The sequence below is a fragment of the Neovison vison genome, chromosome 6, assembly GCF_020171115.1.
Source record: "Neovison vison isolate M4711 chromosome 6, ASM_NN_V1, whole genome shotgun sequence".
Taxonomy (NCBI): domain Eukaryota; kingdom Metazoa; phylum Chordata; class Mammalia; order Carnivora; family Mustelidae; genus Neogale; species Neogale vison.
Genome location: NC_058096.1, coordinates 92137065 through 92160568, shown reverse-complemented (window position 1 = coordinate 92160568; position 23504 = coordinate 92137065). Strand labels below are relative to the sequence as shown.

General features: G+C 37.6%; 1 protein-coding gene across 1 annotated transcript in view; it reads left to right on the top strand.

Moving 5' to 3' along the window:
- The window catches only part of WDR49 (WD repeat domain 49), a 131797-nt gene that overhangs the window by 22456 nt on the left and 85837 nt on the right, over window positions 1–23504 (top strand). The window contains exons 4-7 of the mRNA XM_044251727.1: window positions 3075–3251; window positions 4767–4941; window positions 14758–14925; window positions 16187–16335. Of these exons, the coding sequence (XP_044107662.1) occupies window positions 3075–3251; window positions 4767–4941; window positions 14758–14925; window positions 16187–16335 (669 nt within the window). The remainder of the gene's footprint in view (window positions 1–3074; window positions 3252–4766; window positions 4942–14757; window positions 14926–16186; window positions 16336–23504) is intronic.

The window sequence follows — 23504 nt, the reverse complement described above, 5'->3', positions numbered from 1 at the left end:
GTTTCAGAGTCCTTGCTGCCTCTAGAGTGTAGCTGATGTAGTATCCAGTTCCTTCTTGCTGAGGATCTGGTGTTAATGTTAACTGTATTGATTACAGCATAGTTCAAGTCCAGAGTTTCTTTTATATCTGTGTGCAGCACTCTGTTTTATTATCATATAATATTTGTGTTGTTTTATTGTGTTATGATTATGTTGCATTATTTCTTCTTTCCAGGACTGATGACTAACTCTTAGTCTTTCCTTTGCACTTATTCAACAAGGCAGTTTAAAGAATGTTGCTTTTTTCTTCTTTTCTCAAACAGGTTTATTGAGGTATAATTACATAAAATGCACTGCACAAATTAAAAGTGGATAAAACCAAGCAGATACATTTAGATACTGTGAAAAATCAAGTACAATGGAGATAATGAACATATTCATCATCCTCCAAAGTTTCCTTGTACCTTTTTGTAAAACCCTATCTATCCCCTCCCATCTCTCCTTGTCAGGTAGTGACTGATAGACTGTCACCACACAATAGTTAGCATTTTCCAGAGTTTTATATAACTGACTTTATACAGTATATACTCTTTTTGGTCTGATTTCTTTAACTTGGCTTGGTTATTTTGAGATATATCAGTTGTTTATCTTTTTATTGTTGTGTTATATTTTATTATGTGGATATAGCACATCCTTACCAACATTTGGTATAGTCAGGGTTTGTTTTTTTTTCCCTACCTCTTTATTTTAGCCATTTTTTAAAAAAGATTTTGTTCATTTATTTGACAGACAGAGATCACAAGTAGGCAGAGAGGCAGGCAGAGAGAGAGAGGAGGAAGCAGGCTCCCCACCGAGCAGAGAGATGGATGTGGGGCTCGATCCCAGGACCCCGAGACCATGACCTGAGCTGAAGGCAGAGGCTTAACCCATTGAGCCACCCAGCTGCCCCTATTTTAGCCATTTTAATAGGTTTATATATATATTTTTTATCTTACTATGGTTTGAATTCACATTTTCCTAATGACTCATAATATTGAATATATATTTCATATACTGATTTGCTACCTATATATCCTCTTTGGTGAGGTGTGTGTTTAAATCTTTTGCCCATTTTATTGTTGGGTTTACTTTGTGGAGTTTTGAGAGTTCTTTATATATTCTGTTTTTTTTTTTTTTTTAAAGATTTTATTTATTTATCAGAGAGAGAAAGAGGGAGAGAGCAAGCACAGGCAGACAGAATGGCAGGCAGAGGCAGAGGGAGAAGCAGGCTCCCTGCTGAGCAAGGAGCCCGATGTGGGACTCGATCCCAGGACGCTGGGATCATGACCTGAGCCGAAGGCAGCTGCCCAACCAATTGAGCCACCCAGGCGTCCCAAGAGAGTTCTTTATATATTCTGGATATATACATTTATCAGGTGGATAATTTACAAAATCCGTATCACAGCATGTGTTTTGTCTTTGTGTTTTCCTAACACTGTTTTTGGTAATATCATTTTCAGATTGTTCATCAATAGTGTGTAGAAGTAAAATAGATTTTTAGAAAATGATCTCATACCCAGCAACTTCCCTGAACTCATTTATTGGTTTTGATTACTTTATTGTTGTTGTTATTATCTAGGATTTTCTATGTTTAAGATCATGTCATCAACGAATAAAGATAGTCTGACTTCTTCCTTTCTCATCTGGATGCTCTTATGTCCTTTCTTGCCCAATTTCCCTTCCTGGAAATTCCAGTGTGGCTCTGAATAGTACCGGTGAGAGTGAACATCCTCATCATGTTCCTGATCTTAGGAAGAATACATTTGGTTTTCCACCATTTCCACCATTAAGTATGATAGCAGCTATGGGTTTTTTGTGTATATCAGGTTGAAGAAGTTTCCTTCTCTTCCTGGTTTATTGAACATTTTTTTTTCATGAAAATATGTTGGATTTTTGTCCAATGCTTTTTTTGGTATCTACTGAGATAATCATACAGTTTTTGTCCTTTATTGTATTACTATAGAATATTACATTGATGATATTTGTATGTTAAAGTAGCCTTGCATTCTAGTATAAATATCAGGGTTACATATCACGGTATGTAATTTTTTTATAAGTTGTTGAATTCTCTTTGCTAGTGTTTAATTGAAGATTTTTACATCTATATTCATTAGGAAGATGGAGCTGCAGTTTTTTGGTGATGTCTTTGTGTGGTTTTGGTAATGAGATAGTACTGGTTTCATAAAATGATTTGGGAAGTATTTCCTCGACTTTTTTTTTTTTTTGGAGAGTTTGAGAAGCATTCGTGTTAATTCTTCAAATGGTTGGTCGCATTTATTAGTAAAACCATCTGGGCCTGTATTTTCTTTGTGAGAATTTGTTTTGATTATCATTTCAATTGTTTTACTTACTCTATGTCTGCTGAGAATTTCTATTTGGTTTTGAGTTAGTTTAGGTAATGTTTTTGTCTGGGAGTTTTATCTAGGTTACCTACTTTGTTGGCTTTCCATTGTTTATGATATTCTCTTATCATCCTGTTTTGTTTCTATCAGGTCATTAGTAGGGCACTCTTCTATTTCTTATTTGAGCAATATGTATTTTCACCTTTTTTAAATCTTGGGTTAGCTTAAAGTTTTGTCAATTTTATCATCAAATTTATTTACCCTATTAAAAATAGTTTTGCGATTTTATCTGACTTGTGAGCGCTACTTAGAGTTTTTATCAACTGATTTTTATGAAAGCCTCTGCTTGCTTTGTAAAACATGGTTTGTAAAGCTTCTGGTATGGCTGTGTGATGCTGTCATCCTCTGTCTTTGTTTTTTCTATGTGATTAATCATCTCATCTCCCACGGATGGAAGAGGTTGGCAGGTGCATGAAGTGGGGATACAGAAGAAAGCATGGTCAAATGCCTTTAATGGGAAGAATTTTTTTTCTTGGTTAGTGTCCAAAGTTAGAATAAAGTGCAGTTGTGCCACCATACTGTGTTTCTGTTATACTGTTAGTGACCCTCAGGGAACAGTGTCTGCTTTGGTGCTAAGATTTGCATGTCTCCTTTGTATACCCATTTCCCTAAATTCATCAGAAATATTTTCTGATTTTCTCTTTGCTGCTTTAGATAGCAGTGGCTTTTACAAGTAAAGAGATTTGTTTCTATGATCTGCTGTCCAAAGGAGAATTTCCTTGTCAATATAAACTCCAAGGCCTCAAAGGAACGCCAGTTTGTATGGAATATTGGTATGACCCCCTTGATGCCAACGAATCAGTTCTTTCTTTTGGGGACATAACTGGAAAGGTAAGTGAGGGAAGGAAAGATTGAACTATGGATTTTTTTTTTTTTTAAGATTTTATTTATTTGACAGAGGCCACAAGCAGGTAGAGAGGCAAGCAGAGAGAGAGGGGGAAAGCAGGCTCCCCGCCGAGCAAGGAGCCCAACGCGGGGCTCGATCCCAGGACTCTGGGATCACGACCCGAGCCGAAGGCAGAGGCTTTAACCCACTGAGCCACCCAGGCGCCCCTGAACTATGGATTTAATCATCAAACTGTAGCTCAGTATAGAAATAGAATACAAAGAGGGTGACCTCGGAATTTATAGATTTGAAGGCCACACATGCTGGACATGGAAAATGTGGATGAGGTAACAGTTCCTTTTCTTGCTTACAAAACCAATCTTCGTGTGGTTTTCTTGCCAATTATTAAATACCTAAAGTTATCCCTTAGGACTCTTTCAAACTAATTATTCTTCTTTTCATTCAAAAGCCTCCTCGTATCAGCCTCCTGGGTAGTGCTTGTTTCCTGTATCATGTAACAATGGGATAGATGCATTTGAGAAGGCAGCACAGAAACCCAGACACTGGATATGATGATTCATCTTCCTATCACATTCCACCCAAGTGCTGCAAGATTATTACTTCCTGAATGACACGAGAATATGCCCATGAACTCTGAAGTAGTCTACTTTGAACAATTTCCTTTCCTAATTGTGAAAACTTTGCATTCTTTGTGTGCTTAATAACAAGTGTATCATAAAAGCAAATAATGAACTGCCCTTGGTAATTGCTTTACCAACATGGTTCTTGTTCTTTTACTATAACTGCCTGCGTCCTTTAAATAATACTGAGGAAATCCCCATTAATTCAGTGTCTATTCCTTATTAATCTTTTAAAAAAAGATTTTATTTATTTATTTGACAAAGAGAGGGAGAGCGAGCACAACCAGAGGGAGCAGCAGGCAGAGGGAAGAGGGAGAAGTAGGCTCCCCGCTCAGCAGGGAGTCTGATGCGGGGCTTGATCCCAGGACTCTGGGATCATGACCTGAGCTGAAGGCAGACACTTAACCGACTGAGCCACTCAGGCGCCCCTATTCCTTGTTAATCTTAAGGAACATTGGATCTTTTTTTTTTTAATTTTTAAATTTTTTTATAAACATATAATATATTTTTATCCCCAGGGGTACAGCTCTGTGAATTGCCAGGTTCACACACTTCACAGCACTCACCATAGCACATACCCTCCCCCATGTCCATAACCCCACCTCCCTTCTCCCAATCCCCCCCCCCCCCCGCAACCCTCAGTTTGCTTTGTGAGATTAAGAGTCACTTATGGTTTGTCTCCCTCCCAATCCCATCTTGTTTCATTTATTCTTCTCCTACCCCCTTAACCCCCCATGTTGCATCTCTACTTCCTCATATCAGGGAGATCATATGATAATTGTCTTTCTCTGATTGACTTATTTCGCTAAGCATGAACATCATATCTTTTGCAACAATTACACTGTCCATGTTTGTTTTTCTTTTAACATCTCATTTAAGGTTCAAGCAATTGCTTTCACGATGGCCTTGATTTCCCTGTTTGAGCGTCCTGCTAGTGCACACGAAGATGAGGAAGGCACTGTGACCATTAGCTGGGCAGAACTGCTCTCTGGATATCACAAATGCTGCTGCACATTAGAGCATAATCTTCATCATGGAGACTGGGTCAGGCAAGGTACTGAATTTGAACAGTAATGAAAGAAATAGTCACCTTCAACTTCCACATTTATATTCGTTGATGAAAATGTTTGCCACAAAATGTTAGTCTCAAAACCAGTTATTGGTTGTTTGGAGCTTTTGGCCTGGACAGTCTGTTACTCCTGAACACTAGCAGGAATTTTTTCTTTTCTTTTCTTTCCTCCTAAAATGTAATGCAGTTAATGCAGTAGAACCGTGCGCTCAAAACATCTTAAGAGAAGAGAGAAAATGGTCACAGAATCCGTTTAACTTCAACCCAGCTCTGATCCTAAAAATCTCCTCTGGTCACGTCTGGGACTGTTTAGAGACTGTAAGACATTCCCTCAAAATCACTCCTTTGTTTTCTTCATGTTTTCATGAAAGGGTATTAGTTTGACTATCTTCAAAATGGATCTTCTTAATTTCCTTTTTTTTCCTCTTTGCTGATAAAATGACTGAGTTCCTCTGATCTAGAGTACTTGAGCAGTAGCTCTCTGTGTGATAGGATTGTTATAAAACAGCATTTATGGAAAGTTAGAGCTTTCATAAAACCTTACCACCAGTGAGATACAAAAATATATATAATTTTTACAAAATTTGCATGTGATGGTTTGTATGTGCAATATCTGCTCTGATATCTCCTTTGGTCCAGACGCTACAGACTATGGTCATTTTTTCACTTCTAAATTGCTACATTAAATTGTGCCCATTGAAAGGAATGGAAATTAACAATCTCTTTGACTATTATGTCATAGGTCTATTCCTAAGTCTGTGTATTCTTCTGTGTTCACCACAAGTGTAGCTACTTTCTGCTACCATACAACGCTATTACAATATCTTTGACATTATTCCTTATGCTGAAACTTTTATTCCCATGATTTATTCATTCCCTAACTGGAAGTCTGTATCTCCCTCTCCCTTTCACCCATTTTGTCCATCCCCCACCCCCAGCAAGCTTCAGTTTGTTCTCTGTCCATATGGGTTTGTTTCTGCTTTTTGTTTGTTTATTAATTTATTTTATTTTTTAGATTCCACATTTGAGTGAAATCTTATGACATTTGAATTTCCCTGTTTGATTTATTTCACTTAGCATAATATCCTCTAGGTCCATCCATGTTTTTTGGGGAGGATAAATACTTAGTAGTAGAATTACTGGATCATGGTGTTACTATTTTAATTTTTTGAAGAATATCCATACTGTTTCCCACAGCAGCTGCACCAGTTTGCCTTCCCACCAACAGTGTACGAGCATTCCTTTTACTTGGCATCCTCACCAGTACTTGTTTCTTGCTTTTGATTTTAGCCATTCTGATAGGAGTGGGGTGGTAGCTCAGTATAGTTTCGATTTGCATTTCCCTGATGATTAGTGATATTGAACATCTTTTCATGTGTCTGTTAGCCATCTGTGTGTCTTCTTTGGAAAAATAACTATTCATATCCCCTGTCCATTTTTTAATAGGATTATTGTTATTTTTTTTTAAGATTTTATTTATTTCTTTGACAGACAGAGATCACAAGTAGGCAGAGAGGCAGGCAGAGAGAGGAAGGGAAGCAGGCTTCCCGCTGAGCAGAGAGATGGATTCAGGCTCCATCCTAGGGTCCTGGGATCATGACCTGAGCCGAAGGCAGAGGCTTTAACCCACTGAGCCACCCAGGCACCCCAGATTATTGTTATTTTTTGTATTGAGTTATAAAAGTTCTTTATATATTTCAGATACTAATTCCATATTGGATATATCATTTGCAAATATCTTATTCCATTCAGTCAGTTGCCTTTTCATCTTATTTCCTTTGCTGTGAAAAAGTGCTTTATTTTGATGCAAGTCCTTTAGTTTATTTTTACAAGCATGATATTTTAATATATAAAACGAAGACTAGATTGACTATAGTAATAAAGTAATAGTTCCTAAAACTACTTGTAGTGGATTATCTGTTATTGAAAAGGTTGGAAATATGAACAAGTACAGTTTAAATTTAATATTATTTTTTCTGAATAGGAAATACTAAATACGAAATACTCTCTTCATACTCAGAGGGTTCCCACTCTAGACCCTGTCATAGTTTCACTGAAACCTCTCCAAAACCAACTCAGCTGTAAAGTAAACACTTACAAGTCTGTTAAGTCTGTAACGTTGTGGGACAAGAATTTTTCTGTAGGTTCATGTGAATTCATTGTTCATCATGTTTCTAAAATATAATTCTGATCTTTCGTTCCCTCATCTACTGACAAAAGAACATGGGGAACTTGGTTTAGTATCAGCACTATAATTCATGTTTATGACCAAAGAAATCCAACTTTGGACTCTGGCTTCTAAATCACTGCGATTAGGAATTGGCTACAAAAAAGTTTTACATGTAAAAGAAATATCAGGGATCTTTGCTGTCTAATTTGGATTACACATGTCTTAGCTCTGTGAATAAAAACTCATTGTAATTATTTTTGGAAAAATAGCTGAAAAAATATATTTACTTTAGTCCGTTTGTTTAAATTCCAGACTCTGTGTGTCAATCAATCAATAATTATTTATCTTTTACGTGCTTTAAAACTGTCTTAGGCATTGGAGACTTGTAGAAGAAAGATTAATTATATCCCTCAAGAAACTAGGGATATGAGCAAGAATAAAGACTAATATAAAATAAATTGTTAGAATATTGTACAATGGTATTGAAAATTAACTACTAACCTATATAAACAAGAAATTAACTCCTACAGTAATGCTTAAGCAGCAAATTTATGAGGAAAATCTTTAAGGGTGGGTGGTACTCCTTGAAGGAGGGTAGATGGAGGGAAAAAGAGAGCATGGTGAACATGAGTAAAGGGAGACAGCAGACCTAGTGATGGGGGTATGAAATGGGCATGGCTAGATTGGAGGCTGAGTATTGAGCAAATAAATGTGAATAGATCTAATAGGGACAGATGTTGGAAATCTTGGCAGCTTGCCCAGTTTATGCTTGCTCAAAAGTGAAACAGAGAAGTACTGAAGGTTTTTGAGGACAATTAGACCCAATGCGCATGGCATTTAAGAAAGATTTGTTTGGGAGTTCTGTTTGGCATAGGTTGGAGGACAAAGAATGAAACTGCAGTCAGATTGTTAGTTAGAAGGCTTTTGATTATGAGAAGGTAGAAATGATAAAGCTAGGAAAGAAATAAGCAATCTTCTGAAATAGGAATCTTCAAGGACTTGAGGTCTGAATATGTGGAATGATGAGTCATTTTAGCATGTCCTACAGAAGCATCAGTTTCTCTTTGCAGATCACGGATGCCCTCTTGGGTCCAATGGTGAGATTCTTCCCTGCTCCCCTTTTCAAAGTGGACTATCTCTAAAGGATCCCTTATTCTGGAATAGTCTAGATCCTGTCGCCAAAGAACAGTCTTTCTCGCCACTCTTGTTCCTGAAACTTCCCTTGCCTTTACCAAACTGCTTATTCTGCTTCTTTTTTTTTACTTAATTCAGATGGATTTTTGCTTACATGATTTGAAGGGGTCTCAATTTGGGCTTTGCTCCTGGCTTCTTAAGAATCTTGCTTTCATGGGGCGCCTGGGTGGCTCAGTTGTTAAGCATCTGCCTTCAGCTCAGGTCATGATCCCAGGGTCCTGGGATTGAGCCCCGCATTGGAAAGCCTGGTTCTTACTCTCCCACTTCCACTGCTTGTGTTCCATCTCTTGCTGTGTCTCTCTCTGTCACATAAATAAAATCTTAAAAAAAAAAAAAAAAAGGATCTTGCTTTCAGATGCTCCTCAATCTGTGAAATAATCCTAAAAATTTCTGTACCTGCATAAAAACTTTTGTCCTGCCTGTCATTAACTCTCAAATCCATAGGAAGTTTGGATGCCTCACTTGCAAACCCCATGTATACATAAACTGAAAACTGAAACAATCTTCTTAGACCATACGATATGTCCTTTGTTCTCCTTACCTAACACATGGTATATTGTTTTGTCAATATTTCCCTTTCTCACTCGTTTTTAGCAACTTACTTTTGATGTGCTTCAGTTTTCTTGGTGTATGTGTGTATGTATGTATGTGTGTGTGTTTATTCTGCTTGGAACTCATTGAGATTCTTAGATATATGGTGCTATGCTTTTCATTAAATTTGAAATTTTTCTATTGTTATTTTTTCCAACATTTTCTGTCCCCCCTTTTTTTCCTTAGGACTCCTATTATATATATCTTAGATGTTTCATATTACCCTACAAATTATGGAGACCTTTTACATTTTTATTCAGTCTTTTAAAGAATTGTTTTAAATCACTGTGCTTTAGGTTAGCTAGATTTTATTTCCATGTATACAAGTTCCTGTTTCTTTTCTTCTGAGATGTTGCAAAGTTGTTTCAAAGGCTGAGGCTGCCTTTCTGGTTCCTGTGGGGCAGACTGCCTCAGCCCCTAGTTCCTAAGGGGTGAGAGTTCTGCAGAGAGTCGTGGTGTGGCCACACTCAGAGGAGCCAGAGCAGCAGTGGGTCACTTGAAGAACTGTGGCATGGGTGGGGTCATTGTCACAGTATGGACAGCACCCACCAAGCCATGGGCATAACATTGCCACTCCAGTGGATTTGAAAGGCAGAGATCAAGCCAGAGAGGATTATTGTTGGCTATTAAGGTTTAATGGAGTTCTCCCGGTTAGACTTTGTATTTCCTTATTATCTATTACCCCTTTCTTCTTTCCTATTTCTCCCTTTTGGAATGGGAGTTCCTATCACAGGCCTGTTCCACCATTTTTTCAGGAAGTAAACAACTTCTTTGATTTCCTAAGTTCACAGCTTGGAAAGGAATTGTCCTCAGGATGAATTGTATCCTAAATCTTATCCTTACCTGATTTATTTTTATTTTTATTATTATTTTTTAAAATTGAGAGATCACAAGTAGGCAGAGAGGCAGGCAGAGAGAGAGGAGGAAGCAGGCTCCCTGCAGAGTAGAGAGCCCGATACGGGGCTTGATCTCAGGACTCCGAGGTCATGACCTGAGCTGAAGGCAGAGGCTTATCCCACTGAGCCACGAGGTGCCCCCCACTTACCTGATTTAGATGAGACTTTGAATTTAGACTCTAGAGTTGATGCTGGAATGCATTGAGTAAGACTTTGAGACTACTGGGTGTAATTTGCATTTGAGAAGGGCATGGATGGGGGAAAGGACAGAATGTCATGGACCAACTGTTTGTGTCCCCCTCCCAAATTTGTATGTTGACATTCTAACCCCAATATGATGGGATTAGAAGAGAGCCTTTGGGAAGTGGTTAGGTCTGGAGAGTTTAGCTCCCATGAATAGAATTCATGTCTTATAAGAGACCCCAGAGAGTCTCTCGGTTCTTCCTAATGTTAGGACACAGCAAGAATTAGGCCACCCATGAACCAGGAAATGAACCCTTATCAGGCAGTGAATCTGTCAGCACCTTGATCTTGGACTTTTCAGTCTCCAAAACTGTGAAAAATAAACGTCTATTATTTAAGCCACCCAGTCTGTTTTATTATAGCAGCCTGAATAGACTAAGACCTTGGATAAATACTGTTGAAAAATATTGCAAAAGAAAAGGGAGATACCAAAAGAAATTCTGCTAAATATTAGTAGATATGAATTTTGTTAAATAAGGAGTTACTTCTGGTTAAAAGTGATTGGGGTAAAAAAATTATAAATATTTAGGTTTTTTTTTTTAAAGATTTTATTTATTTATTTGACAGACAGAGATCACAAGTAGGCAGAGAGGCACGTAGAGAGAGAGGAAGGGAAGCATGCTCCCTGCTGAGCAGAGAGCCTGACGCGGGGCTCGATCCCAGAACCCTGGGATCATGACCTGGGCCGAAGGCAGAGGCTTAACCCACTGAGCCACCCAGGTGCCCCTAAATATTTAGTTTAATAATACTACATGAATTGATATTGAGGAAAATGAATAGAGAAGATAATTTAAAAAGGAGAAAGTACAGAATATAGAACGGTGAAGAGTTTTTATAAGATTTTCTCTTATTTCAATTTTTAGATTTTTAGAGTTCTCCTGGTACCTCTGAAAGGAGGACACACTTCAGTCCTAACCAGTGAATGAATGCCCAATTCCAGATTTAGCAATAGAGATTAGAAACTTAAATACAACTTTTTTTTGTTTGTTTGCAGCTCAGTTATTTCAGTATAAGGAGAAGGAAAGAAATGTTGAAATGAAGAAGCAGGGAGAAAGAGAAGGGCAGGAGTCAAAAATAGAACAGTGGGCTCAGTACTACGTATGCTTCCTGGACCACAAGACTGATCTACTGGGAGTAAGCAACCAATGGTTGGTTTCATTTGATATATATGTGTGTGTGTGTGTGTGTACACACACACACACACACACACACACATATATATATACATATATATATATATGTATATATATATATATATATTTTTTTTTTAACCCAAGCAACATAAATTGATATTCTTAGAACTCCTCAAGAAGTATTTTGGCTGATTTTATTCTTAGTGTGAGGAAAGAATATACAATTGAGGAAAGAAAGAAATACATGAGCAAGTATGTAAGTGGTATGCAAATACGCTAAGGATAAAGCTGAAATGTCAAAGGAAAAACTTAGTTTCAGACATAAGAGTATTAGCTTACTGCTTTAAGATAAGGTTCAGATTTCTTATTAAAAATTTGAAAGAGAAATGTTTTCATCTTTTCTGAGTAGTTCTGTGTCATATTTTAATAGAAAAATAATTACATTCTGAAGTGCTTGTAAAGTAAGGACCAAGATTTTATGCAAAAGATGTAAGTGTCTTGAATCTCAGAGAAGTTTCCTTTTTTTGGTCCTAGATAATTGCCTCATATAGACAATGTCATTAGAAACCTTGGGCACTACAGGTTAGAAGTGTAGCTTCTGAAAAAGTGAGCACTAAATTGCCAATAATAAAAACCATTGATTTTCTTTTTTATTACGTTAGAAGGTTTTTTAAAAAAGATTTTATTTATTTATTTGACACAGAGAGAGAGACAATGAGAGAGGGAACATAAGCAGGGGGAATGGGAGAGGGAGATGCAGGCTTCCTGCTGAGCAGAGAGCCTGAAGTGGGGCTCAATCCCAGGACCCTGGCATCATGACCTGAGCTGAAGGCAGATGCCCCTGAAAGGTGTTTTGTCCCCTTGGTTTGACCATGGCTAGGAGAAGGTACAAAACAGTTTAGACTGATACCCAAATCAGTAATTGCTGCACTAATTAATGCAGGTGTACCAGAGAATTTAGAGTACAGATCCCAGATCACATTTCCTTAGGAAGCCTTCACAATCGATAGAGACCAAGTTTGGAAGAGAAATTACATGTAGCATCTTGTTGTGCCTTGTTCCACTCCCCTGCATCTAAATGAGTCTAGACAAAAAGATGGTACATCCCTGAGTTAGCTAGAACCCCTGTCCTTCTTACCAGTTCTCTTGCTATGTTTAAAGCAGTTGAAATTAGAGCTTTAGGCTGGTGGCCTAGGTTTGAAGAAAGATGTCTCTTCCTGCAGCTCATTTAATAGCATGGTAGAAGGTGAAGGTTTGTTTGTATCATGAACATGGGTCGAATCAGTATTTTGAGAAGTTATTAAATGAATTGCATTATTGTAATGTGCTCAGCAGTACTGAATTAGATGCATTTTGATTTTTAAAAATGAAATAGAGAGGATTATTCTTTCTATCTTTCCTTCTTGAGATGGTAGTTGCTCAGAATGTAGAGGGCCCTGTGGTCCTCTCAGAGAGTGGGACTCCAACTTCAAAGTAAGAAATGCAACCGAAAACAAACGCCCTCAAGCAAAAGAACATCAAGAAAGTTCAAGGTAGGGTGTTTTCCTAATTCCTACAACTCCTAAGGCAAAAAGGCTTGGAAAATGATCATAAGAACTCCTGGTTAGAAATGGCCCAATTTTCTACTCTGCTCCAGCTTCTACCTGTTGGCAGATGATACAGAGTGGCCTCGTTCAAGCTTACTTCAGCTTCACCTAATAGCATTACTTACTTGGTTTTCAGGTATCATTTTTCATTTTCAAATCACTTTTCCCACATTACCTAATTGTCCTTATGCGGGGTCATTTCAACAGCACGAATGAGGAGAGGGATCGATGGCAGTCCCCTTAATGCCTTTTTTTATGACTAAGTGGCAAAGAGCGGAAGCATGGAAAGTGAGCATCTTAATGGAGAGACATGATCAGGTTGTCTTTTTTTCCCCTCAAAATATTATCTAAAAGTAATTTAAAAAATATTTTTCCTCTACCAATCTTCAAACTCACTGAGAGTATTAAAAACAAATCATTTTATTTTATCAGTTCAGCCCATTCCCTCACTTGATATTTTAAAAACTTTTTCATCATAACCTTTGCTGTCTTCCAGAACTGAGGAACACATTTTTATTTATCAGATAATTTGATTTTAAGGAAATGGCTTTCCCCTCACCTCTTCTTACTCAGACATTCTCAGGAGCTCTGGCATTCCACAATCTAATCAGATACAAGTTATATCTTGGTCTAGAAATAAAAGTGTGAATTGTTGAGCCTCCGAGATGTAACACTACAGGCCCATAAATGTCACTTGGTAGCCTGCAGATTCAAATCTAAAAGCAATACTTTGAATACCAGAGCAGAATGTAGTTCTTTATATGTTTTTCTTTATAGCCTCAAAACTGAAGATGATAGTTGGATATAATGCGGGAACACATGACAAAGTAATTTTCTGGGTGGAAATACTTTATTTTGATTGTATTGTAATGATATTATGAAATTTCCATGGAATGGAAGATATAATTATAGTGTTGCTATACACTTTAGATCTTATAATATTGCTTCACTGAGTCAAGTTGCAATAACCCTCAGCATTTTCTGTAAACAAAGGGAGTATTTTCAGTGAGGTTACTTCCTATGAGAACAATTGCCATCAGATTTCAGACTGTTGGGACTTCCTGTAAAGTAGCAACAGGGGAGCAGCAGGTGCTCAGAAACCTTTATGACCTGGAAAGTAATTGCTCAGAGGCTCAGAGGGCTCACCTTTATAGGACCTGATTACTTCTTAGGTTTGTTCCTCCCTCCCTCCCTCCCTCCCTTCCTTCCTCTCTCTCTCTCTCTCCCCCACTTTCTCTTTTGAAAGAAAGACAGATGACAGTAAAGGATGGAGAAAAAAGGAGGAGATAAGAATACTCTTCTAGAGGATAAGAGCTAATTGCTTTTTGGAGCCAGTGGGTCTGACAGAAATGGAGAGATCCTCCTGACAAAAGGCAGCAAGATCACTTTCCTTGGTCAGGGAATGGAATTTTGCTCCCCAGAAGATGGTGTTGGGCCATCCAGGATGTTCCTACATCCTACAAAAACAGCCATTTGCTTGAGTCTGGCCATGTTTGTGCCAGGCATTGAGGTCTGGCAATCCCCCTCTAACATTCTAGACCAGTCATGACTTAAATAAACCATGGTTTGGGCATGAGTTGGACCTCGGGGAGCAGCAGATGGCTGATAAGCTCCCATTTGTCTGCTTCAGATCCAGGAGGCAGAACCCAGGAATTTGGCCAGTTACTCATCTTAAATCTCCAGAATCCCATATGATTATTGTGACTAATGTTGTTTCCTGCCATGTGTTCCCACTGAAAAAAATTTCAAGGCATCCTGAGATTGGGCAAAATGTCTGAATGCAGACTTAGCTGTGACTTCTAATTTTAAATTCTTTAATGGAGGAGGGGGAGGCATTCATTAGTGAGGTATTCCCCGCACATCAGGCTGTGTGATCAAAATCTGGGTTCGTTTTTGACTTCAGGTATTAAAACAGTTCTGTTTTGGTCATGTTTTGTGAGAGACCAACTGAAGATCCTTTTCTTTCTTTCTTTTTTTTTTTTTATCAGTTACTTATGATGCATCTTTAGATGCTTTCATTTCCAGTACGACCAGCAATACAAACACGGTGGTGCTGGCTTGGAGAGAGAAATCAAAAAAGCATCTTAAATTGACATCCTTCAACGTTGCCGAGGGCATTCATGCTTTTGATTACCACTCTCAGCTCAATTTAATTGGTATGTAAAATAAATCATGGTAACTATGAGGGCCTCATAAATAGTCTAGGATGCATATTGGTATGCAGGGAGCCACTCCACCTTGTTGCTTTATTGCCAGAGAGACGGACTCGAACAGCTCACATTTTATTGCCGGAGAATGTCTGATAATGATGCATTAGGACAAGCGGCACGTGGCAACTACATGGGGGTGAAAATAAAAGAAAGTGCCCCAATGCTTTTATTAATGTTTTTATTAGAATCTGTGGGGGTGGAGCACCTCGGTGGCTCAGTGGGTTAAGCCTCTGCCTTCGGCTCAGGCCATGGTCTCAGGGTCGTGGGATCTAGCCCCACATCAGGCTCTCTGCTCGGTGGGGAGCCTGCTTCCCCTTCTCTCTCTGCCTGCCTCGCTGCCTACTTGTAATTGCTCTCTGTCAAATAAATAAATCTTAAAAAAAAAAAAAAAAAAGAATCTGTGGGGGTGTAAGATGGTACAGAGGAAGAAGACGGTATTGGTGCCCTGTCTGCTCTTCTGCCATCTTTCTGACACCACCAAATGCTCCACATGCCGCGGCCCCTGCTGCCCGCGCTGCCGCCGCCACCGGGAATGCACCTGCGCCAGAAAGGCGATGGAAGACGTTTCTCCTCTTTCACGATACAACCTCCAGTGCTTTTTGAGCATTTTCAGATTACCTGAATTTTAGCTTAAAACGAGAGTTCCTTTTTTGGATATCAAAGACTACATGTTAGCTGAAGAAATAAGCTGTAAAGTCTTCAAGGTTAACTACTTAAATTCTGTGACATGTTGAAAGCTGTTAATTTGTTATATAATATCTATCTATCTATGTATTAGTTCAAGCATTGTAAAAATGAGGTATTAAAAATTAATAGGGTAGTGACAGAGAATGAACATACACGGCCTTTGGAATGGGTCAGATTAATTTAAGCCTCATTCAGTAATTGCTCATAGGAAGAATAGCAATATCAGCTACTGAGGCTGAGTCCATAAAATCTCTAATGATCATGCCTGACAATCATGGTAGAAGATACCTTGAATATGAACTCACGAATATGCCACTATCCACCTTTCAAAGAGAATTAGAGACCTATTAGAGAAGGCTGGATTAGCCAACTGAGTTTGAACGACCCCAATATCAACCATTTCATTGACTCATTGATTATCTCAACCCCCAGATATGTGACACATATTCATTTCAAAATAGGAATTGTGTGGGTTGTTCGTATTACTGACACCACTTTTTGTCCTTCTAATTCTGATTAGCAACTGCTGGCATCAACAAAAAAGTTTGCCTTTGGAACCCCTATGTTGTCTCTAAGCCAGTTGGTATCCTTTGGGGTCACTCAGCCAGTGTGATAGCTGTCCAATTCTTTGCTGCAAGAAAACAACTTTTTAGCTTCTCCAAAGATAAAGTAAGTAACATTGTACATTTAATTTATTTAGTTCTTCCTCCTCAGTTCCTACCTAAATCTATCTGTGGTCCTGAATTTCTCTGAGGGATGGTGTGGATTTTTAAAATACACTGGCTAAATACCATGGCTTCAGGAATCTATATTTGGAAAAGATATTTATGGTAACTTAAGCATAATCCTGGGCAACTGAACAAAGTATTTCATTAAAAAACTTTAAACTGTATACTCATGGATTTAATCCTTAAATTTAATTTAATCCTTAAAACTGTATTCTTAAAAGGTTACATATTGAGAGTTTCCAAAGTTCTCACCTATTCAATAGAAAAAAACAAATGGAGATGAGGAAGTGTTGCTTGGTAATGGTAAGACATGGAAGAGGCACAGCTAATTAGCTAATGGTTGCTTTGATATTGAGGAAAGTCAGTAGTTTAGAAATCAAAGTTCATCCGAAGATTATCAGGTATATTAAGAACATTTCAGTTACGTATATCAGCCCATTTCTCTTTGGAGATATTTATGGGATATCTTAAATATGGTGGAGAAAAAACATGATGCCAGAACCAGGTAGTCTTAATCTCTCATAATCTTGTCACTTGTTTCTCTGTAAAACTTTCATTTTCCATAATGCTTGATTTTATAGATCCAGGCAACATACACTAGATTTCAAGATGTTCGGTTGTAAGAGAAGAAGGACAGCCTCTGAGACTTACAGTGAATCTGACTTTTTATTTTATTCTAAAGCAATGTATATATATATAAAAATTAAATAGGAACTCCTCTTCGACTCCTTAGCTCCCCCCCACAAATCCTGCCAAACTTGCTTATTTTACTCTGTCACCTGTTGTGTGAATCTTCTCTCAATTCTGGTTGATTCTATCATCGAAATATGTTTATCAGCCTCACCTCTCAGCTGCCACTGTTCTAATTCAAAACTTCATCTTCTTTTGCCCAAGATTTTAAAAAGTTTTTCTAACTGTCTCCCTACTTTCAGACCGGTCTGACTCTAATCTACCCCTTATCCTGCTAGTGAAGTGGTTTGTAAAAAAACAAAACCCCAAAAACCAAAACTAACCATTTTAGCACTCTATCCAATTCTCGGTCTAAATCAACTCCAGAATTCTTAAACTTTTGTACAAAGCCCTCCCTCAGTCTGTTAGCCCTACTTTATTTCCTGCTTTTCTCTTTTATTCATTTAATGCTCCAACCATATTGTACCTTTGGCTCTCCCCACCATGCTGCCTCCCGGCTCTGCAGCAAGTTCTTCTGTCTTTGGTTCCCTCTCCTTGATGATCAATCGGCAAATGCCTGTTTATCCTCAAAGTTTCAGACTTTTTGGTGTCTTTCACACAGACCTAGCTGTTTCCTCCTCTGCACTCCAACTGCCCTTGTATGTCTCTCATTAGAGCATGTATCCTGTTGTATCAAAGTTGTTGGTTTGCTTCCTTAACCAGGGGTGATATCTTTTCAGTTTAAATATTCGGTATCCATCGCAGTGCCTGGCACCTTGTCCTGTTTGCTCAATCGTTATTTGTTGACAGTTTGAAGAGAAGACATATTACTATGAATCTAAAGTACCAAAACATTCAGACTGAAAACTTTTTTTAATGTCTTAGTCACATTTAATTGTTTTATTTTTTAAGATCTTTGAGCACTTTGTTATAACTGCCAGTACCAAGTTTAACATAATGGGTTTTGTATACTCAAAGGTTATATATATGTATCCCTCACTAGATTTTGAGTCCTTAAAAGCAAAAATTATTGGTTGAATTCATTTTTGTGTGTGTGTTTCCTGGCACATAGCTCATATTAATGCATACTAAACACATGTTGAATATAACATATCAAATAGTGTAATTCAACTAATTGTTGGAATTCATGAGGTTAAGGACTGTATCTTTTTTGGATTGTGCCAAACACATTCTCAATAAATCTTAAGTGATTGAGTCTTTCTAAGATATAAATATGGAAAAAAACCCCAGGTATTTTATCATTATAGAATTCCATGAAAGTGTTCACTGAAAAAAATTCTTAAAGTAGGTTAGTAAATGTTTTACTCATTTTACTGAAGACTATAGCTTGGGAGACATTGTATCAGCTTGTTCTAAAGAACTGCTCCAAAGTTTGTCAGGTTACAGGGGATTATATGTTGAGAACTACTCAACACTAGTTTTCCAAGGTATAATTGCGTCAGAGGATATAATTTGTTTGGTGTAAAAATTAAGGTTTGCTGATCCCCACATTCACTTGTGAAAGACCCCTTAGGTCATCTTAATATCTTATGTTTCTATCATATATGATTTTTCAAAAATACTGCCTGTATGCTTCTGCTTACCTGGTTTTCTGATTCTTCTTGTTTTGTATTTCTCCTTGAGATCTTTTGAGTTGGTCACAGCAGGCTGACGTCAGTTAACCGCTGCAGTTTTAGTGCACAAAAGTTTGTTGTTGTTTTAATCACTTTAAAAGCAAGTGAAAAAAAAAAAGTCATTAGGGTCAGAATGGATTGTGTATAGGTATCCTCAATGTTAAGACTACCTAGGCTCTTCCGAAGCTGTTTTATCATTCTGTTTTTCCTTTGACATGTAAACGATTGCATTATAATAAAGCTTGTCATGCTGTCTTTTACATTAGTCTAAATCCATTTCACTTTGATAAAGGCATAGTAATCATCATCTTTATGTCTTTACTACAAACAACAGGGCTTTCTGCAATCAGGTTAAGCCTTTGCTTTATTGCTGTACAATTCTTTTGGATGTTTTATGGAATTAGGGTTAAGTTAAGGAACAGAGAAAATGAAAGAGCACATCTTTTTTTCAAAGAGCCTTTGAATGAATCATACTTTGGTCAATAAATTGCTGTATTAGAGAATTTCAGACCAAAGCAATCTAGAGCTAAATAATTTTTTCCAAAAATGATCTGAGACTCAAGTTGTTTTTTGGAAGACTGGTCTGTTACTATTTTGCAGTGATGATTAAATAAATTTTTCCCTATAGAAGTTGGCATCATACTAAATGGTAGTCCAATTGTACTTTGTTTTGCACTTTTAGACTTTCACTGATGACAAGACCCTGCTGGGAGACAGTAACTTGGGGATTTGGAGGACAAATTACCATGGGGAGTGGAAGGGTTTTCTTTTTTTCTTTTTCTCTTTCTTTCTTTCTTTTTTAAAGGTTTTATTTATTTGACAGACAGAGATCTCAAGTAGGCAGAGAGGCAGGCAGAGAGACAGAGGGGGAAGCAGGCTCCCTGATGAGCAGAGAGCCTGATGCAGGGCTCCATCCCAGGCCCCTGAGATCATGAGCTGAGCCACCCAGGGGCCCCTGGACTGGAAGGTTTTTCAAAGCCTAGGGGAGATCTCTGTGGGGGCTGACATTGTAACCAGTGGGCTTGATTAAGCTCTTCTGTTGCTCCTAACTCTTCTTTTCTGGGCTGTTCACCCTGATTTGGCCGCCAGAATCAGATTGCTTTGTAACAGTCCTTCTTTGGAGGTTCTGATTTTTCCCAGAGCCCAATTTCTACATTGTGGCCTCAAAGTTGGTAAGGAAAATACAAAGTGAGCCTTTTGTGTGATGACTTACCTGTTTGTCTTCCCTTTTTTCTACATACTCTTCCTCCTCAGCTTCCCTCTGGTCATCTGGAAACAAAGCCGTTTTCATTTTGTTTAAAATATATAAGTAAATGATTAATGCCGTTACATAAAAATTGCTAATGGGGACACATGTAGTGCATAAAAGTGAATATTCTTTTTGTTCACTTCCCCTTCAAATCAGTTCCTCTCCCAAGAAATAGTCGATATTAACACTTGTGCATATCTTCTCATAATTTATATTTTAATATACCATTGACCCTTGAACAACATGAGGTTTGGGGCACACAGTTGAAAAGTCATGTACAACTTTTCACTCCTTAAGAACTTAACTACCAATAGCTTGCTGTTGATTAGAAGCCTTACTAATAAAATAAATAGTTGATTAACAACTATTTTATATTTTGTATATTTTATGTGTGAGTCTAAAAAAAAGTAAGATGGACAAAAGACAAGAAAATCATAAGAAAATCATAAGGAAGGGAAAACACATATAGAGTACTGTATTTATAAAAAAAATTCACATATGAGTGGACCAGCGCAGTTCAAGCCCATGTTGTTCAAGGGTCAACTGTATTATATATTATATACAAATAATATTATATACATATATTATATTATTATATTTTTATATATAATAAATTATAACACAATACAATCTATTATTATATATACCATTCTATGTATGTGTACAAATACAAGGTAGTATTTATTATTAGTTTTTGGGTAAATGGTATCAAATAAGACATATTTTTCTGCAACTTGATTTTCCCTTAATAATAGCTCCTAGAGATGTTTCTGTGTGACTTTACATAGGCCTATGGTCCATCCACGTTGATTTGAATGGGAAGGTTTCAAACTTTCTGGCTAAGTAATATTCCATTGTATATATACACCACATCTTTCTTCATTCATCTGCTGATGGACATCTCTGCTCTTCCCGGAGTTTGGCTACTGTGGACATTGCTTCTATAAATACTGGAATGCAGGTGCCACTACCGATCACTACATTTATATCTTTGGAGTAGATACCCAGGAGGGCAATTGCCGGGGAATGTTCTTCTTAAAGAAGCTTTTAAGATACTGCTGATTTAGATCTAGAAACATTGTACCCATTGGTATACTCACCAAAGGTGTGTAAAGGTGCCTGTTTCTCCCACAGTCTTGTCAATAATGGATACTATTAATGTGTTTCCCTATTTTGTGTACACGTGAATCTGATGGATAAAAAATTAAGATGAGTTTCTTTCTTCAAATCCATTTATATTCATTTATTTATTGTTTATTGGTGCATTAGCTAATCATGAGCTAATCATGCCCTCTCTTATGAACTCTGTTTTTTTCTTATTGATTTGTAGTAGTTTGAAAAATATTTTGATTATCCTTTATTATAGATGATGCAAATATTTTACTTATTTCAAGCATATGTCTTTTAACTTTGTGTTCTTTTTATCATTCACAAATTGTTTTTTTTTTTTTTAAAGATTTTATGTATTTATTTGTCAGAGAGAGAGAGAGAGAACACAAGCAGAAGGAGCATCAGGGAGAGGGAGAAGCAGGCAGAGGGAGAAAAAGGCTCTCTGCTGAGCAAGTAGCCTGATGTGGGGCTCAATCCCAGGATCCTGAGATCATGACCTAAGCCAAAGGCAGACGCTTCATCCACTGAGACACCCAGGCATCCCCTCATTCAAAAGTCGTTTTGTTTGTTTGTTTTAAACAAATTTAAACTTTTTATGAAGTTGAATCTAAGAAAGATTTTCTTTGTGGCTCTGGATTTTTTATTTTGCTTAAGAATGTCTTCTACAGTGGCGCCTGGGTGGCTCAGTGGGTTAAGCCTCTGCCTTTGACTCAGGTCATGATTCCAGGGTCCTGGGATTGAGCCCCGCATCAGGCTCTCTGCTTGGTGGGGAGTCTGCTCCCCCCACCCCCACCTGCCTCTCCACCTACTTGTGATTTTTGTCTGTCAAATAAATAAATAAAATCTTTAAAAAAAAAAAGAATGTCTTCTACACTTCATTTTTATAAAAATATTCTTTATTTCTTTATTTCTGCTAATAGTTTTTCTGTAGTTGAATAATATATAGTTTGCATTTACCTTTGCGGTTTATTTTGTGTGGAAGTTTTTTTTTTTTCTACAAATGGATAGCCAAGACTATTTTTTGAATAACTTGTCTCTCACTGGTTTGAAATGCCGTTTGTTATCATTTGAGTTGCCATATATATATGAATTTGTTTCTGGGTGTTTTATTCTTTCCATTAGTCTATTTGTCTTTTCCTACATAACATATCATTTAACTAGCATAACTTTATTGTACACATATGTGTGTGTGTGTGTGTGTATTTTTTTTTAAAGATTTTATTTATTTATTTGAGAGAGAGAGTGTGTGAACACAAGCAGGGGGAGAGGCAGAGGGAGAGGGAGAAGCAGACTCTGTTGAGCAGGAAGCCGGATGCGGGACTCAATCCCAGGACCCTAGGATCATGACCTGAGCTGAAGGCAGAGGCTTAACGGACTGAGCCACCCAGGCCCCTATATTTTGATGGTGGGGCATTTTCTACTTCTTGTTTTCCTTTTTCAATTTTAACTATCTTCTGGATTTTATCCTTTATAAACCAAGTATATTTTAGGATCAATATTCATGTTTTATGAAAGTATTTGGGTTGAAATTTCACTGAATATGATATTTGACATCTTTAAAATACTGAGAAACCAGACCCTGTTTTTCTCCATTTATTCATTCTTTTAACTGTCTTTCAGAAAAAAATCATGTACAAATGTCTTTCCCATTCCTTGTTCAGGTTTTTCCTACTTTTTAAAGGAGACACATTAACATATTCTTTTTTTTTAGTTTTAGTTTTTTTTTTTTTTTTAATTTATTTTTTTGACAGACCGAGACCACAGGTAGGCAGAGAGGCAGAGGAAGGGAATTAGGCCCCCTGCCCAGCAGACAGCTTGACCTGGGGCTTGATCCTAGGACCCTGGGATCATGACCTGAGCTGAAGGCAGAGGCTTTAACCCACTGAGCCACCCAGGTGCCTTCATTAACATATTCTTGCATATTCTAGGGACGCCTGGGTGGCGCAGTTGGTTAAACGACTGCCTCCGGCTCAGGGCGTGATCCTGGAGTCCCGGGATCGAGTCCCACATCAGGCTCCCAGCTCCATGGGGAGTCTGCTTCGCTCTCTGACCTTCTCCCCGCTCATTCTCTCTCTCACTGTCTCTCTCTCTCAAATAAATAAAATAAAATCTTTAAAAAAAAAAAAAAAAAAAAAAACATATTCTTGCATATTCTTGATTTTAATGTGAATGTTTCTAATCAGGGTGTGCCCACTTTCTATATAACCCATTCATTGAGTTTTTAATTTTAATCTAGATTTTTTTTTCCAAGACATTTTTTTAACTGCCTGGTAATTTTGAATAGTTTTTTGGTGCTTGCTCATTTTCAGATTTTTGATTTTTAGCTCTTTAATTTTGATTTCATTATTATATGTCCTTATCCAAGAATTTCAGTATCTGGAGTCCTTAGAGATCTAAATCTGGTATTTGCTACTCTGGTGGTTCTCCCTCAGGGTGACTTGTTTCATT